The 20,126-nt window shown below is 39.1% G+C and overlaps 1 protein-coding gene and 1 pseudogene across 3 annotated transcripts in view; both read right to left on the bottom strand.

Annotated features, from left to right (window-relative positions):
- The window catches only part of Gpc5 (glypican 5), a 1,281,045-nt gene that overhangs the window by 645,161 nt on the left and 615,758 nt on the right, over positions 1–20,126 (bottom strand). For all 3 annotated transcript variants that reach the window (XM_021203557.2, XM_029541860.1, XM_029541861.1), the window contains one exon: positions 1,244–1,403. In XM_021203557.2, coding sequence (XP_021059216.1) covers positions 1,244–1,403 — 160 coding nt within the window. The remainder of the gene's footprint in view (positions 1–1,243; positions 1,404–20,126) is intronic.
- Positions 17,534–19,647, bottom strand: LOC110325689 (annotated as a pseudogene).

Here is a 20,126-nt window from a genome sequence, read left to right as displayed (position 1 = left end):
GTATCTTTTCTGTACATAGGTTTACATGTGTGCATATGCTTGTATCTGTGTACACCTACATGCATACATGTGATGTGTGTGTGTGTGTGTGTGTGTGTGTGTGTGTGTGTGGAGAGAGAGACAGACAGACAGACAGACAGACAGACAGACAGACAGACAGACAGACAGAGACAGAGAGAGGCTAGGTGCTATTCTTTATTGCTCTCCACAAGAGTTTCTGCCCTTGAGTTTCAGGAATCCCTCCTTTCCGTCTTTCCTGAGATGGCATTAGAGACACTAGCCATGGCACCTGAGTATTTAGGTGTTTATTAATGATTCCAATTAAGTCAATCCTCCCTCGTGTTTATATGGTAGGTACTTTACATATTGAGTCATCTCCTCAGCCCTGGAAGATATATCTTTTCTGCAAATGACTAATTAAACATTTCAGAAACTTTATAATCTATACAGTCAAAAAGAAAGTTAACATTAGGTAAGATTTTTCAAAAGGGAAGATTCACGGGATTGAGGAGGAAGGTGAACATGACCAAAACACATATGAAACTCTCAAATAAGTAATAAAACTGAATATTCATATGAGATTAATCCAGTTTGATAATAACATCATCATCATCATCATCATCATCATCAACAACAACAACAACAAAAACCCTTAATATAGTAAAAAACTTTGCTGGGTAGTGGTGGCGCACGCCTTTGATTCCAGCACTTGGGAGGCAGAGGCAGGCAGATTTCTGAGTTGGAGGCCAGGCTGTTTTACAGAGTGAGTTCCAGGGCAGCTAGGGCTATACAGAGAAACCCTGTCTCAAAACAACACAAAACAACACAAAACAAAACTACCAAACAACCAAAAAACTTAATTTGTGACATAAAACTATAAACTTGCACGATTGGTTATTGAGTGGTACTTATCCGCCTTGTCCACATTATTCATCAATACACATTGAATGCGACGACCTAAAAAGATTGCGTTTCTTCAAAACCTTGTAATTCTCAAAAGTCCTCACGACTCATCAGTTCCTTACACACAAGCATCATTTCCACCTAAGCCCATTAGTGCAGAATAAATTAAAACCCAGGGATGGAATGCTCTACACAGATACAAACAGGCGCACTTCCTCGCCAGTCGGCCCTGTCTGCTTTTGAGTGCACAGCCATTGTGTTGTTGCATTCACAGTATCAGTTTCCTAACTGATATTTCAAAACCAGACATTTGAAAGTAGTGCACGATACTTGCACTCACAGTTTGTGATCTTCAGGGTCCTCTTGACTTCCCCGCTTCCTGATCCTCCACAGCCATCTTCATCATCACAGTCTCCACTAGCCTGTTCAAGCATGCCGCCACCACTCCCTGGCTGAAGGAGCTCCCACTTGCTGGGTTTGGGAGATCTACCCTGTAACAACTGAATACAGACAACAACAATATGTTTATACATAATACATGAACATTTTTCTTAAACATTTTAGTTAGAAATTCAGAAATTAGAATTATTACCTTAAATGGATTCACTAGTTAAGTGTAGCTACCAAATCACATCAAATCAATCCCAACATTTCCTATATTACTAGCAATGTTAATAGCATTTCTTTTCTGTAAGGAAAATGGCTATTCCGTTTTCTTTGCTTGTAAGGGTAAATGAAATTCATGAGAACTAAAAACTGAGAAGTTAAAAAAAATGATTTGCAGGAATGTAAGTGGACTTGAAGTCTGTCCTGTACCATATACATTGTACCATATACTTTACTTAAAGAATGTCAAAAGGTTCTACACCTGTGTCTCTCCAAAATACTAGACTTTTTCATAGATTCTTTTCATAGAAATCATAGATTTCTTTTTCACAGATATAACTTTGTGTCCAAAGAAAAATTTTTAAACATTTAAAAATAATATCTGGAACATTAAAAAAATGACAGACAAAATCTGGTATCTGGAAAGAGCAATATTCCACCTATTAACTCTGAAGTGAGGCTTTGGGAAGCAAATTCAGGCCTTGTCCTTCTAGATGGTTTGACTGAATGGCCCTATACTTCTGAAGAAGCAATGTGTAAGCACAGTCAATTGCATTGCTATACAATCAGACATCACTGTGGAATTTTGGCTGGGAATCTTGTACCCGTTTAAAAACTGACAATCCACAGTTTCTTCATACACAGTTATTTCAGACTTTTTATAAAATCTAGTATTTTAAAGATACAAGTGTAGGATCTTTTGACATTCTTTAGATGAATTAAGTATATGATCCAATGTGTATGTTACAGGATAGATTTAAAGTCTGACTTACATTTCTGCAAATTGTGTTTTGTTTTATTTAACTTCATAGTTCTTAGTTGCTGTGAATTTCACTTGCCCTTACAAGCAATGTAAATGTAAGAGCTATTTCCCTTACAGACTAGAAACTCTACTAATATTTTTGATAATATATGAAATGTTGGGACTTCTGTCCAATGGCATGGTGATATAAACAAAAGAATAGTTCACTCACAGATAAGTGATGTAAAAATAATCCTAGATGTGACATTTCCTTTTCTAAGGTAATTTGGGAGGCACATGTGACTAATCATAAGCAGAAAGAACACGGATGCCATGAAGGCAGTATCCCTCTGTTGTCCACTTAATGGGCATTTAAATTATGGTTCTTTGCAGATGAGGAATGGGATTTCAGTAATTTCCCAAGAAGTGGTATTAATGCACAAGAAGTGGTATTAATGCACAAGAAGTGGTACTAATGCACAGAAGTGGTATTAAGCTGGCATTTACACAGTCATCCAAATGACAGCATCTCCTACTGAAGGAACATGAAGAAGAAAATAAGCTGCAACAAATATGCTTTCCATTAGGAATACTTTTATCATGCAACTGGACTTGGAACCTCATAAACTTCACAATTAAAATCTAACACGTCACAAATTCAAAACATTATAGCTTTTTTTTTCAATTTCTACTTTTCTAACTAAAACATATGAAAAAAAATGACAATAACGTAAAAAAAAACATTATTCTTGCCTGTTAGCAGTTCTCAAAGAACATGTCACTAGAGTTAAATTTAAAGAATAATTTCAAATTCTAATGAATCAAATGATGTCCACCACTGAAACTTCTTTGATAGAGGTAAGAAGTTGGTATCTGTGCTTGTTCCTAGTGTTGGGGGAATGGGGTTGTTACAATGGTGAAACATGGATATACAACCAACCACTACAAACTCAACTGTGAAGACATAAAGAGAAGCAATTTTATTTTATAGTCCTTATTGTTTTTATTCAACTGTGTACTTAGCAAGTAGCCAGCATAACCATAAGGGGCTAGGGCTATTGATATCCAAGATAATGAGATATGAATCCTCATATTAACATACTTTGTTAGAAATCATGGGTATGAGTGAATTTCTTGAATAAGTCAACTTCCTTGCTTCTAAAATAATTACAAGATATCTGAGTAACATTGTCATTTTAAGAATAAAACATTAAAAAATTAATTTGAAAATAATGGTGAAATCATTAAAAATGAATGCATCTAATTACTATGGTCTCCTTTATTAGATAGTCTATTACAATGTTATTTAACCACACAATATTAGTGTAAAGAATTATCTGACAATGAATCCAATTACGAAGAAGACTTATATAACAACTATAGAAAAAGCCATGATCTGATGATGTCTTGCTTCCACTTTTTTAACAAACATTCTTTACTAACTTTTTCCCATATCCACTTTATTTTTCTAAGAATTCTTCTAGTGTTTTACTGGGATGCAGGCCAGAGCAAAGACAAAAATCTTATGAACAACGAAACAAATTTCCACGATCCAACCCTAGCAATTTGATCTCAAAACCACAAACAGAAGGATGGTCACTGTAAAACAATACTATTGTTAAAAAAAAGTTTGACTCGAAAGTGATTAAAAATGTTAATTGTCAGAAAAATTATTCTTTGATTTAGAGCTGCTACTGTTCTAGATAAAGTGGGACCTGGGAGAATGGAGCCTATAAATGAGGCATAATAAAGACTCATCCAATAGCTATGTTATGCACAGCAATTGAGGGTTAAGAACAATCACAGAAGTAAAGTTCCTGTAATTATAAGCTATACCATATCAGAAGAACAAACAACATGTGTCAAAAATGTTGTCCATAGATGCATATAAGCATTTAGTTGAATAACAGCAGCAAGCAATAACAAGTAATCTGAGGCAAACTCACTCCCATCCACTACACTTGGGAGGAGCACAAAGACACATTCCAAGAACGATTCCATGTTTTGAAGAAACTGAGGTCAGAAAACTCTTTTTCTTTTGCAAGTGTTCCCACAAGCACTCAGAATTCTCTTCATATAACTCCATTCCTGGTCTGTGTTCAATGATGGTGAATGATAAAATATGGGACATCACTTGTGATGTTTTCTATGTTTGTTCCTAACTTTAGCATCAGTTGAGGAAATATACAGATAAATTCAAAATTTTAAGAAACACTATCATAAAGCTATAATTTCTTTTAGATCATCAGTGCTGAGCAGATGTGGAAAGAGATCCCAGGAATTGCCACTTTAGTCCCTGGAACTGGGAATTTGATTGTTTGAGGATATTTGATCACACCATGAACCCCAAGCTTGTGTTATTTCCTGAAAAATACCCATTTCTAGTTGTGGTGTGGCTTAGTTCTTAGCACACACCTTCAATTCCTCTGGCTGGAATACAGAAATTCTCTTGGTTCACACCTTTAATCCCAAACAAAGAAGGTAAATTTTTGTAAAGAGAATGAACCATGAAAGAAAGGCCTAATTGAGTGGCAGAGTGATGAACCAGAGAAAGAATTGACAGAACGGGAAAGCCAAGCTACTTAAAGAGATAGCAGGGCAGAGAGAGAAATGAGACCATTTTACCAAAACGTTTTACAGAGACAGGATGAGGAGAGAACAAGCTAGACACAGATAAAGACAGAGTGAGCCAGAGAATGAGAAGAAGTTAAAAGATTAGAACAGATTGCCAGAGTTCGTTTGAGGCCAAGCAGAGCAGGAACTCAGAGGCTGAGAGAGCAGCCATGTTGAATGAAAACAGCTGAGTTGAACCAGCCAGCTAAAGTTCAGAACAAACTAAAAGGGACGAGTTTCTTCAGCAGCAAGTTTCAGAGGCTGAAAGCATCCTAGTATGAGATTAGTTTGTATGGAGGCTAGAAGCTTACAGGACTAGACCTAGGTAAGAGGCAGCAAGCCTCCAATAGGACAATAATTTAAGGAGAATAAAAGTTACATGTATAGCTGGTAGTAACATTTTCAGAACTGACACCTGACATTTTCAGGGCTTGTGTGACTACACTAAATCATTTACTAGATAATTCAGGGTTTATTGAAACATCCTGGGTGGAATTAATAGAATCAAGTCAGTAATTTTAAAGATAAGCACTTTTTTTTTCCTGGCTGTTACAAGGGACAGACATTAGAATCATGAGTGGGAAGCTGGATACAGGAAAACACAGTATATGAAATTTAAAAAATCTGGTTTTAATCAAGGTCACTAAGAGTCCCATGACAGAGAATTGATGATGTAAGGCTTCTAGGAACTATGAATGGAGTGATCCTTAGTGAGGAACTGGGTTATCAGTCCTTTGATTCTTCCTGTTCCCTGGAATGGATTACTCCTCATGCCCTCTAAACCAATCCAGATGTGGACAGCCACTTTATTTCAGCTGCGTGAAAACATGAGCTCATCACTGATGATGGGGTATGAACTAACAAAGAGATGCTTGAACTGCTAAATGTATGGTCATTTGCATTCTACCAAATTTAATACATTCACATACTCACACTTTATATAGACATATATATATGTATATATATATGTATATGTTATATATACATAATACATATATATGTATGTGCTTGAGCATGTGTATATATATGTACCTACACACATATATAGTGTATATATATTTTTAGATATGTATACATGTATGTGCATATATTTATATACATATAGATATATACAAATGTATATATACATATATTGTACACAAATATGTATATGTATATATACAAGTATGCACACACATATATTGCTCTAGCATATTCTTTTGAATAAGGTGACCCTCTTAGATATAAGGTGAAAACTTAGATATAAGTTATCATATTTCAACATTATATGTTTTCATTTTCTCCATTTTTCTGTAATCCTCTTATCTTCCATGTCTCATGCATAAGATAATGCTACTACTTCTATGATGGTAATCCCCAGTCCCCCAAAGATGCCCCAGTATCTCTCACTCCATTGACTATTCCCGATAAAGCCCCACTTGCAGATATGATTATTATCTTCCTTTCCTAAGCATGGAGAATATATTTTATCTATTTAATTTCTAAAAGTATAATTTGCTTTATCAGTTTTTTTTATTCATAACAGGGCAATACATACCCATGTCTGTTCATTTGATGGAATGTGAATGTCACCTTGACTCGATTGGGAAGAGCCTGAGATGTTAGGACAGCACAGACCTGACTGCCTGGTGATGCACTTCTAGATCACAGGGGCTCAGGCTTGGTGAATCTGAGCAGACCACAAAAGAACAAGAATTGTTTTATGAAGGGGTCTAGTCAGAGGGAGGGCTTGGTAGCTGTACTTGGTCACAGCTCCTTCCTGTGTAGTTTCTGCTTTGTTTGTTCTTTTTATGATGAGATGCTCTTTAGTATATCCCTTTCATAATGCAAACCTCTAAAACTGTGAGCAAAATAATTCTTTATTTCTTTTAATTGTTTATATCAGCTACATTATCACAGGGATGAAAAGAATCCACCACATAGAAACATTTGGTTAAAATCACGTATCCTTAGCTTCTTGTAGGGAACCCCCAACAGACTATGCCCTAACTTCTCAACAGAATAGCGTTTGGTTGTTACAGTTTGGTTGTTACAGTTTGGTTGTTATCTACAGCCATTGTACTCACTAGATTGTCTCTAACCAGCAAGAAGAAGCAAGGATTACTCCTGTACAATGAAATCAGCTGTCTCTATTCACATTTCATTATACTTATCTTACCTCATCCTGCACTGCAAAGGACATTGCTTTTCACCCATTAGCACAATGCTATTTTCTCCAAGTCAATACTTTCACTGTGTCATTTTTTTTTTTTTTTACTCTTAAAGCACTTTCATGTGATTTATTTAAAAAGAAGGAGAAAGGGTGAACTGCTTTGCAGTTTCACAGTATGGCCCTTCTTGATTTGTTCAAATTAAAGTTTGCTAGAAATTCTACAAGAAGCAATCTTGTCTCCTTGGGATTCACCTAGCTTTTTTCAAATTTACATAAGCAAATTGCCTGTCCTCAATCACTTGGTACAAACTAATATATATAATATATTGAGAGAGAGAGAGAGAGAGAGAGAGAGAGAGAGAGAGAGAGAGAGAGAGAGAGAAATGAGGGCACTGTTAAAGGTAAACTGTGGCTTGCCAGTCAAGGTCCATGCAATGTACTGCTTTGGATTGGATTCATTTGAAAGAATTCTAACTGCAGTTTTCAGACCACAGTCTGCCTCAGAGCAGTGCGACTATTCTCAGGAAATATATTTGTGTTGTTTTCCTCTCACTTCTTACACTGCTTTCCATGGGAAAGATGGTCTTCCCTGTTCTGCAACTCATCATAGTGAATCTAGCCTTCAAGGTCAAATATCTCCTACCAATCCTACATATATTTCTGTGATTTTTCCTAACAAAACACAGCAAAACACTAAGCCATTAATTGCTATTGAATCTACATTTTGAGGCCATGTCATAAAGGCTTCATAAATAGTCCATTTATCAGAGGCAAAGTCAGGATTTAACTTTCTGCGTGTTTATCATCATGACTGAAGTGCTTGTCATATGTAATTATTGTGGGAAATTTATAATAATATTGATAAATAATATTATTTCTCTAGGAGTACTTCATTATGCATATCCTGTCAATAATGGCCTGTGTATCAAATTAGGTTTAGTGAAATGTTGTCATTTTTCCTCAGACATCATCAGTTGGAGGGAGTTCTGGAATAAGCGGGTCCATTCTTAATGGTGACAAAATTGGTTCACTTATCCAGCCAATAGCACTAATTGTTCATAAGTTATATAATGAGTATTTTCAAATATAAACTGTCTTCACTAAAGAAAAAGGTGCTTGCTGCTCCTATTATCTCATTGTGTCCTGGATTTATACCCAGAAGATCTTCCAACTGGTAATAAGGACACATGCTCCACTATGTTCATAGCAGCCTTATTTATAATAGCCAGAAGCTGGAAAGAACCCAGATGTCACTCAATAGAGGAATGGATACAGAAACTGTGGTACATTTAAACTATGGAGTACTACTCAGCTATTAAAAACAATGAATTTATGAAATTCTTGGGCAAATGGATGTATCTGGAGGATATCATCCTTAGTGAGGTAACCCAATCACAAAAGAAGTCACTAGATATGCACTCACTGATAAGCGGATATTAGCCCCAAAACTTAGAATACCCAAGATACATTTTGCAAAACACAAGAAAACCAAGAAGGATGACCATCTTGTGGATACTTCATTCCTCATTAGAATAAGGAACAAAATACCCATGAAAGGATATAGGTACAGAGACAAAATTTAGATGTAAGATGAAAGGATGGACTATCCAGAGACTACCCCATCTGGGAATCCATCCCATCATCAGCCACCAAACCCAGATACTAATGCACATTCAAGCAAGATTCTGCTGAAGGGACCCTGATATAGTGGACTCTTGTGAGGCTATGCCAGTGCCTGGCAAACACAGAAGTGGATGCTCACAGTCAGCTATTGGATGGAACACAGGGCCCCCAATGGAGGAGCTAGAGAAAGTACCCAAGGAGTTGTACTGCTTGTGGACGTTGTACATCGTGGTGCGGAGCCTAGTGCGCACCACGATGTACAACGTCCACAAGCAGCACCGCACAGGGGAAGGCCAGGGCCAAGTAGTGGGAGTGGGTGGGTAGGGGAGTAGGGGCGGGGGTGGGGTATAGGGAACTTTCGGGATAGCATTTGAAATGTAAATAAAGAAAAAAATAATAAATAAATTTAAAAAAAAAAAAGAAAGAAAAAGGTGCTGTTCTTAGAAAGGATTCATACCTGCTTTAATTCCAAGAAAGCACTTTAAAATGTGCTATAAGATAAAATTAAAACAAATAAAACTATCAGAAAATTAGAAAAGGTACCAATGGCATCACATCACCAAAGGCAAATCTTAGCACTTTGCTAAACTATTGTCTTTGTCTTTTTTTTTTAAGGAGTAATTTTAAATAAGCTCATTTCTAAGTCCCTGAAGACTTCTAAGAATTTAACTAAACATTTGAAATTGACAGTATATTTCTTAAATGTTTGTGTTCTCTGTGTTTGTTACTATCAGCAGAAAAGAGAGATGTGTTCACATTACATTTTTAAGTTAGCCAATATAATTCTTTTCATTAAAATCTGTAATGTTGAAATAGTATTAAGATTGATTCTGTTACTTTGTTTGTTTGTTTGTTTGTTGTTTCTGGAGTAGTAAGAAAACGTTAGTTTAGCCTTTGTGGTCATCATGGCAAGCCTGTCTTCCCCCTTCCCTAGTCTTCCACAGAAGACCTGCTCTCTCCATTTGTCTTTCTTCAATCCCTAAAAGATGGGGTATGTTTTATTTTCCTTGGGGCTACTGTACCATCCTCATCCACAAGTACCATTTTGCATCCCTCTCTTGAACCAACATTTGGAAATCAGTCTACCTTCTCTCAAACACAGACTTATTTCTACGCCCCTCATTTCCACACAGCCCCTTGGTCCTTGGGCCCGGTGAACTCTCCAGTGATGCTCCCAACAAATCTGCCTTGACCATAAACTAATCTGGCTTTAATGTGTTCATTTCCCAGGTGTCGGAGACATAACTGATCAATGTATATTTAAAGAAACTTAACAAAGTACATCTAAACATTAAAAATGGTGGCTATTTCAATGTGACACATGAAAATCAGTCGGATTATGAGGACAGGTGTATGCCAAAACTATATCTCCATTTCTATCACATATAACATAAATACCATACACTGAGGAAGACATGTTATATGGATGTTTCGAAACTCAAAATAACAAATACATTTACCATTATTGTTCTGGCCCTATGCTATCTGACTGTAAAATAAGATAAAACTTTTTATTTGCAAGTGGATGTTGTTTAGGTTATATGGTGTAAACTTTTAGCATAGTATCAGCACTCAGGGTGGCTATTTAACTTTATCCTCATTAGCATTGTAAGAGGGGTGCCTTGTCCTCTGTACCAATCCTCTTTGGAAGATGGGAACCCACATGGGGTAAAGCAGAGCATCTACTTCTCAGGGTGCCTTAGCTTTGCCATCCCAGCCTGCCCAAAGCTGACATGATTAAGTTTTAAGATTTTAAATTTTTCCCTATCAGGGATGGTAGAAATTCAACCAATACATACATATTTATAGAACAATTAGAACAGAAGAAAGGACATGGCTTTGAGTGCCAGCCACACATTAATTGTGTGCCATAGGCAAATCACTTAAGCCTATTAAAACTCATTTTATTCTGATGAATAAAAACGCTCGGGAAAGCAGTTTATCCACTCTAAAGCAACACACTCCTTCACAGGGCACTGCACATGACCACACATCCATAAAATTGGGAAGACAACAGAGTGAGAACCAAATGAAAAAAAAAAAAAAAAAAAAGTTCTTCCTTACCCCAATGCCATACAGTTTGTGCAGGCAGCCGATTAGCTGAAAACCATCAGCTTGATGACTGATGCCTCCTGCTCGGGTTTAATTGGTTTAGGAACCTCATGAGGGAGACTTTCTTACAGGGTGTTTTGGCGGATAGACTATAAGGCAACTGCATTTCTTTAGGCTGCTGAACTAATCTCTCAATAGACTCGATTTTCATTCTACTGTATGGCAACATCCCACCTTTGCAAGAGCCTGTCAGACACTTGCAAGGAGATCTAGCATGGCTTGGCTGGCTCATAGATCCAGTGCATATGCCATGAGAGAGAACTACCCATCATACATATGCCATGAGAGAGAACTACACATCATACATATGCCATGAGAGAGAACTACACATCATACATATGCCATGAGAGAGAACTACACATCATGCATATGCCATGAGAGAGAACTACACATCATGCATATGCCATGAGAGAGAACTACCCATCATACATATGCCATGAGAGAGAACTACACATCATACTAAAAAGGAACTCCAAACCTAAGAGCAGAATACTATGGTTTAAAACAGTTTACCTAATGCCAAATCTCGAAGTAGTCATTTTTTTTTTCTCTCTTAGTCCTTCACGCAGATGTATAAGGAGTAAATACTTGTTAAGGTTGTGTTAGTCTTGGCAAGGCATCTCATTCATCCATTCAACATAAATGCAGAAAACATGTAATTTTATACTAATGATAGGAGTGAGCAAACATTGAAATGTTAATAGAATAATTTTAATGCGGAAACAAAAAATAGAGGAAAAATTCCAATGTTCTAAATAATATATTTTGTGTACCTACTGAAATAAATTTATATGTGTACACAACTGTGAAAATTATAAATGAAATTATACATGAACGGAGATGTGTTAGTCTAATACCAAAAATGAATCCAGTTTTGTTTAAAAGATATTGGCATTTTTACTTTCATGTAGAAAAAGAATGGAGGCTCCTAACATTTTAAAACTGGAACTCTGATTCAAATTCCTTGTGACTGATTTTCTTTTTCACGCTACAGACTGAAATGAGCCATCAAATCTCTTCATAGAACCTGCTCAGTTCATTTTGTCTGCAACATAATGTCCTTTCCCCTAACCCTCTAATCTCACTTCTACCCCTACTAGACCCAACTCCAATTTACTTCCTATGTCCTTATTAACAGAACTAAAGTCATTTTTACCTGACCAATGCAGATTCAGATACATCCAACCATCGGACTGAACCTGGGACCCCAATGAAAGAGCTAGGGGAAGAACTGAAGGAGCTGAAGGGGATTGCAATTCCATAGGAAGAACAACAATATCAACTAACTGGACCACCGAGAGCTCCCAGGGACTAAACCACCAACCAAAGAGAACCATGGCTCCAGCTATCTATGTAACAGAGGATGGCCCTGTCTGACATCAATGGGAGGAGAGGCCCTTGGTCCTGTGGAGGCTTGATGCCCCAGTGTAGTGGGATGCTAGGGTGGTGAGGCAGTAGTGGGTGGTGGGTGGAGGAGCTCCCTCCTAGAGTTAAAGGGGAGGGGGAGAGGGTGTGGGGTGGAGTGTTGTGGAGGGGTTACCAGGAAGGAGGATATCATTTGAAGTGTAAACGAATAAAAGGATTAATAAAAAATAAACAAAAATAAATAAAATCATTTTTACAAAGGACTCCTATTGCTCCTCTTGCAGATTTAGATAACATGTTGCCCATAAACCGGAATGCTGCAACTCTCCAATCTTGTATTTTCAACAGCAGTTAAGCCTTTGTGGACGGCTCACCCTAAAAAGCAGAGAACATTTTACACAATGTCATGTTCTGTTAGGTTGACCAGACACAAAAGTCATGTCTATAGGGTTTCTTGTCAGGGTTTGCTTTATGTTTGAGCTCTCTGATCTCCATCTCTGGTGTGCCAGTAATTTGAAAGGTCACTGCTCTGTTGGCATTTGGCTTACGCAACCCAGGCTGGCAATTTACAAAAGTCTTGTGATTTCTGCAAAAAGAACACTGAAGAAAAAAAAAGAAAGAAAGAAAAAAAAAAGGTTTACTAAATTTACTCTCTAAGCTGTGGTACTGCGCTTAAGTCTTAATCTTGTTCCCACACAGAAACTGTTTTCCACCCCCACACCTGATACTCACCTACAACTCAAAATGTGTCTTCTCCAGTCTTCTAAACCACCATGGAAAAAGGACTGGATAAGTGTATTATGAATTTTTATCCTACTCTAAACGATAGGTATCTGTGCAGGATTGAAGCAATCTAAAAAATGAACTTAGATTTAAAACAACAACAAAAAAAAAAGTGTTACCAAAAACTACTGCAAGCATCAGAAAAGTATTCGTCGAAAAGCAGACAACGTTCTTCACAAGGCTCCTCCAGAGTTAAATGTCAGAGGTATTGGTACCAGGAAGCCACAGCAAGTCAGTGACAAAGCAGCAGTTTGTGAGTGTCTACTGTGTGTCATGAGTGCAGAAGAAGGGAGGAGGGAGGAGGGAAGAGGGAGGAGGGNAGGAGGGAGGAGGGAGGAGGGAGGAGGGAGGAGGGAGGAGAGGAGTGACTGGAGATGTGAAGCAAAGCATCTGCAAAGGGCAGGAGAGGCAGGAGATGTCTGAGGCAAATTCCTCAATACAGAAGTAGCTCACTGCTCAGGGCCAAAACAGAACTTCTCCACACTTGGTTCAAAAGTGAGGCTCCATTTCTCCATTCTCACTTCAAGGCTACTATACTAATTTTCTAAATAATTATTTCATAATTGTTGGCAAAAAGGCAACTAACAATACTGTGCGTACATGTGCATAGAAATCTACTTGGACAGAAGTGATCACATGTAAGACATAGTAGCTGGTACACAGTAGGCTATAATTAAAATTAAACAACTATCCAAGAAAGATCAATGAGATATTGAGCAGTTTGCTGCTCATGGTTCGGGATATCAGTCAGGAGTGGTTTTTATTTAAGATGCTAAAACCCTTAAGCTTTCTGGCTAGGTCTTTGTAAGCATACAGAATGTTCAAATTTTGGAGGGATGAGGTCAGAGATTTTGTTGTTTAAATATATGTGCATTAAAGTGCTTTTCCCACCCCACACCCTATTTTTGACTTAAAGCTAGGAGTGTCTTCAGAAATTCTTGCACACCATGGTCCTGCTATTACAAAAATATAAATGAACTTACAAAACTATGGAGGAACCACAACTGAGCAGATATGTTCTAAAACACAAAGTTATTTAGTAAATTGAGTTTCTCCTAACCATAATCTTTTAAGTGAATCAGAGACCATATTACTAAAAATGTTCTCATTTTCTAGTTAATTATTATAGACAGCATTAACATATAATAGTGTGTGTGTGTGTGTGTGTGTGTGTGTGTGTGTGTGTGTGTGTGTGTGTGGTTGGATGAGTATTTTGTCTGTATATATGTCAGAATGGCACAGAAATGTCTGGTGACAACAGAGGGTGTGGATCCCCTGGACTTGGTATTGTAGATGGTTGTGAGACATGATATGGGTTTTAGAAAATGAACTGAGGTCCTTTGGAGGCCACTGATTGTTAAAGTTAAGCTATTTCTCCTGACCCAATAGTATTAATTTATATTTACATTAATATAATAGTTGATTATTTTAGATACAGTATCATGGGAAGAACTTGAATTACTAATAACAGACTTCTCTACCAACAAAATACCATGTTCTTTTTTCAGAGAATACAGGTATTATCTTCCATCATTAAATTAGAGTTTTTCTCTTGACATTTCTTTTTTCTGATGACACTGGATTGAGATTTATGTCCCTCAGCCCAATGTGTAGCAAGCATTGCCCTTTCATCGCCAGCAGATTGCCTTTATCAAATGAGGGCTGAAGGAAGGGAGACTTCCATCATGATAGAGGGCTATGCACTGTTCCCTGTTTAGCAATTTTAATTAAGCAAACTTTTCATTGTCTTTACTGTGAAGTATTAAAATCTCATTTCGAATCTGATGTTGGCAGCCCTTCCAGATTTACTTCGCTGTCCAGCTATGCAGAATATATCCTTGGGTGCTCAGCGGAAATGGAAGATCTGCTTAACATTTAGGTGTATTATAGGGTGACTCTGAAAGGAGCTCAGCCTGCCCCAGTTAGAATGACAACCTAGTGAGCTAAGTGAGCATGGCAGATGGTCACAGGCCTTACGACTTCACAAATGTCCTCCTAATGTCCACCATCACCAGGAGATTTCTTTAGCCTACCTTTCTTTAGGTTAACTATAAGATTTTGGACAATCATACATGAAATGAAAGTAAATGTTCTGAAAATAATTTCAGTAAAACAACGAACAAATGTGTATCATTAGTTCTCTTAGGGAGAGGCTACAAATGTGTCTTTCACATAGATTTTAAGACAAACTCTGACTCTTGCTTCTTAAAGGTGTGCACTTGAACAAATGGCTTAAGCTTGCTGTAGCTACACACTCACTCCAACTTAGCAGGTGTCACTTACAGCTCTAAAGTTTTAACAATATTATTTTATATTTTTACTATACTCCACCCCACAAATCACACACACACACACACATACACACACACACACACACACACACACACACACACAGTGGAAGTGTTTGTTATAAATTGAATTGTGTTTCCTATGACACATATTGAAACTGTAGTACATAATATTTCAGAATGTGATGCCATTTGTAATACCTTTCATGGGTAGCAAAGTTCAAATTGAAGTACTAGGTTGAGTCCTTATCCCATAGCATTAAGGTCTGATAAAATATGTTCTTAATACACTGGCCAGGCTGTGCAAGGGTCTGGGTCTGGTCCTGAGCTCCAGAAGTTGTTAGTCCTTCCTAAAGACCTCAATGCTTTGTTAATGAAGCATTAGTGCCTTCCTGTAGGTCTGAAATTGTACCATATGAAAATCTGGATCTAAATACTGTTACTGTGAGAACCTTGGATGGCAGATATCCGTGGTTATATCTAGTTCCTGAAAATACTGTATATGAACAGTGGTAGTCATTGTTTACACTTTAGAAGAACTAACCAGATAATTCACCATTCTTGGCAATCTTTCTCCTTCCCTATCCCAGGCCCTTCTCTCCCCATACACGTGCATGAGTATATGATGTGTTAATCATAGAAACAACTTCTATGATATATGCAGGACTAATTCTGTGTCTTCAAGTTTCTTGGAGCAATATATAACAACTGTTTTCCCAGTGAAATCAATTGCTTCCTGTAAATTCAGACCCTCTGTCTGGAACTGCCTCTGTCTCGCTGGTGTGTGGCTATCTTTATGTAACTTGTGCTTCTATTCTTCTAGGTAGACATTTACTGGATCATTATCTGACTAAATAAGTTTTACTGTGCTTCTCGTTCTGGATAATTTCACTGGCTAGAGAAGTTTATGTTGGCATAATTTTTTCCTCGGCATGCTGGAAATATTGTTTCATTTCTAGTTTCCCTAGTTTTTGTTAAAACATTTTCTCTTGCTTCTCCGCTTGCTTTACATTTTATTTTGTTTTGGCTCAACGGTTCCATACAGTACCTATTTAATTTTTTTTTTCTAAATTAGGTTGCTTCAGTTTTAAGTTTGTTGAAAGTGAATTGCCATCTATTCTTGTTTTCCCTTCCTGTTTGGAAATAGGGTACTTCTGTGTATATGTCAAGCTGGCCTGGGACTTACAACTCTCTGCCCTTTGCCTGAAGAGGAGGTAGAGTAAGGCATAAGATGCTACCATCTGTCCAAGTTAACTTAACCATGAAATCTTTAACCTTTTGTGGTTTCCTGAAAGAGAAGTGTGTAACGGCTCTGCTCCCACCATAAGCAGAACTCCTTGGAACCTGTCTCTGAAAGTGTGCTCAGGGAATAATTCACTTTGGCTTGAAGCTCGAAGGTTAATAGAGGAGGAATCAACAAAAGACCCTGGGACCCACATGGGAATGAGTGAAAGCCAGGGCCATCAGCATCTATTACCAAAGTCCCCAGAGGAAGCAGGGACAAACAGAGAGAGGCTGAGTGAGTTACCATTCAGTTGGCTTTGAAAGACAGTAAATATCAGAGGAAAGGCTGATGGGTGGAATCTGAGAAATCAAGAGGGAACTGTGGGCAGATGAAGACCTCAGAGTTTTCTGTCATTAAAGTGCAAACAAGAGAGAGAATAAGACACCGCAGTAATCTCCTGGCCCCGTGCATGCTGTTTAAAAGGAGAGTTTGACATGGTCCACAGGAATATTTTTGTTTTTTTTCCCTTATAATGTAAAAGTACGGCCGAATATAGAGCTCAGTGTATGTATGGCCCTACACACAATCTCCAGCACTAGCAAAAATTACTGTATGTATTATATTGCATACAAGTGATTCATTTTATTAAAATTTAGGCCACATACAAAAATCTATGATTTAGTAAAACCTTTATGCATTTCCGTTTTAAATGTCCATGCATGCTTTTTTTCCCCTCCCATTGATGAAGTAACTTTTATTTATAATTTATTTTTACTGGGTCTTACTCTGTAGACCAGGCTAGTCTGAAACTCGCTTGGTTGCTCCTGACTCTGCCTCCTGAGTACTGGGCTTATAGGCACGAGCCATCATTTTTTTTTAGATCTACACATTTTGTTGAATGGAGGGGAAATACTGATGAGATTTCAAAGGACACAGTTGTAACCTGGCCAATGGCAATTTTCCACGCAGCCAAGGTGGAGAAGCGAACTCAGCAGACACAAGACGCTCCCAGTTGCCCGTGTGTCTGAGTCACTTGCTCTCTGCTGACCTCTCCAAGGCCTGCGACAGCCACAGCGTTGGGAAGAGGCAACTGCAAAGCTTTTCGAGGTTTGCGTTTTGTTTTAAGTGGATTGAATATAAGTCTTAGCACCTTTGGCGTTTTTGTTCGAATAGATTTTGACATAGTAAGTGGGGGACGTAACCCTCCTTGTCTCTGTTTCTGCAAAGGCAAGTCCACCCATGGCCTTTGTCCTCCTCAATCATGCTCTGCGTTTCTCCTTTAACTACGGAAACGGTGCCTTCATTCTGGCCCTCAAATGTGTAGAGGGCCTTGCAGGTCCCTATGGCAGGCAGGATGCGGCTCCTCATCACCAAATTCATCATCAAAATCCGTGGCCAGTACCTTGTGCTCGCTCTCATGGCTTTGCTCCTCTGTGTAACTACCATCTGGGATGCTCTCCAAGTTCTGGGCACAGTTATTGACCTTCTGGTGCGTCTGGCTATCATACAGTCCACTCGGCCCAGCGTAGTGCCTGCTCACTCAAAGCTGGGAGTCTGTCTTCCACCTCAGTCAGCCAAGCCTCGAACTTCTGAACCTCCAGCCGCAGTTTTTCTTATGTTCTGGGTGACTTCGGTGAGTTTGTGACACATCTTTCACTTGGGTGATGGCATCTCTCTGATCCATCTCTTTTTGGATCTCTTTATGAGATCGTCAATTTTCTGTTGCAGTTTTTTCCTTCTCTGCTCAGGCGGGAAGTTACTGAAGTCTTCGTGTGACCTCCATGCTTTAAGCTCCGGGAGCAGTAGATTTTGAGTTTGAAGGTCATGAAAGTATGGAGAGGGGTTCCTTTTGTGCTTGGGAGACTGCGGGCCATTGGGAACAGCAGAGGGTGAGGCAGAGGTAGGGAGAGGAGGGGAAGGCGTGTTTTTCTTTTCTCTTCTCTTCTTTTCTTTTCTATAAATATTATTTGTTGGATATTTTCTTTATTTACATTTCAAATGTCATTCCCTTTCCAGGTCTACCCTCTGGAAACCCTCTATCCCATACCACCTCCCCCTGGATCTATGAGGGTGCTCCCCCACCCACTCACTCCCGCCTTCCTACCCTGGCATTCCCCTACACTGGGGCATTGAACACCCTCGGGCCCAAGAGCCTCTCCTCCCACTGATTTCCAACAAAGCCATCCTCTGCCACATATGTGCCCAACGACATATGTCCCCCCATGTGTACTCTTTGGTTGGTGGTCCGGTCCCCAGGAGCACCGGGGAGTCTGGCCTGTTGACACTGTTGCTCCCTCCAAGGGGCTGATGAATGGCCAGAGCTTGCCTCTGGCCTTGCTGCCAAACTTGAGCTTGGGCTTGCCTTCTTAGGAGCTGGAAAGGACATTGTCTTAATCTTCTAATTCAATGTCTTCAAGAGGCTCGAATCCTGATTTATAGGCTTTCACGACCAGCTGGGAGACGTTTTTTTCTGGTTAATAGACTCAGCGCCTTTCCTGTACTGTCCAGGCACTTCCCAGTCCTGGACACTGCCAGTCCACCTCAGCCTAGGTATTCACAGGCTCTCCAATGCACACAATCCGCCTCCCCTCCATCTCTTGTGTTTTCTGGAAGATGTTGGGGATGTGGGAACGGTAGCACTCACATTCTCCTGGTTGGGTCTCTGCAGAATTAAGGGACAACGCCCTTTGCTGGCCTCTGTCATTTGCTGGCATATATGAGCTTGTTTTTGTGCCTTTTCCACATCTGCCTTGGTCACATCGATTTCAGTGTCCATTTTCTCAAAGAAATGCTGTGCCTGGTCGGCCCCCTTACAGTCCAGCTCAGACCTCCTCTTACTCGACTCCAGCTGCTTTCAGCATATTTCGGTGCTGCTGAGCCGTTGCGTCCATTGTGGAAATTCTTCCCTCTACTGCTTCATCTCCTGATGGACCGCATCGGGTCCACTGTGATCTGTGACCCCGTTCTCAGAGATGACCTCGTATTGCTGAGCATAGTCCTTCATCCCATTCAGGGTGGAAAGAAACACTTTACATGCCGTGTACTTATATTCTTCTTCTTCCTTCGAGTTCTTCTTGGGTTGGTATTTCTTAGATTCCTGAGTTGCTTGGCATAGCTGAGCTCAATCCATCCTCGCCTTGACAAACTTGATCTAGTTCTTAAGAATATCGATTCCCCACTGTGTGTGTTTTTCCAAGTTGTCAAACTGATCCCAGAGTTCAGTGCCTCAGTGCATGGTGCAGGGACCAGGAAGTGGCCCCTGACCCCCTTCATGGCTCTCCAGGCCCCATGAGTGCTGAAAGCCCACTGCTTCCTCTGGCCTGTGCCTCCTCTAGAATGGCTCTCCATGAGTGCTCTGATGTTTAGCATTCCTTCTTGCACTTCCCTGTACTGTATTTGTAGAGAATTTAAACAGCACAACAAAAAGGGAAAGAACCTGATGATGTATTTGGTAAACAAAAGTCACTGGTTTTCTTTTGACCCCATACAGCTTCCTTTTGGACCATAGTTTTTGTTTGTTTGATTATTGAGATTGGGTCTCTGGGAGCCCATTTTAGTTTTGACTCACTGTGTAATCAAAGCTGCCCTTGAACTCCTGATCCTCCGGCCTCTACCTTCTACATGCTGGTTAGATGCATGAGAGGCGATGTCTAGCTAATATTTTAGTTTTAAAACAGTGTCAGAGCTAAAGGGGTCTGCAACAATATGAACTAA

The sequence above is a fragment of the Mus pahari genome, chromosome 8 (genome assembly GCF_900095145.1).
Source record: "Mus pahari chromosome 8, PAHARI_EIJ_v1.1, whole genome shotgun sequence".
Classification (NCBI taxonomy): domain Eukaryota; kingdom Metazoa; phylum Chordata; class Mammalia; order Rodentia; family Muridae; genus Mus; species Mus pahari.
The sequence above is the reverse complement of the archived record's forward strand: the minus strand, read 5'-3'. Positions and strand labels throughout refer to the sequence as shown.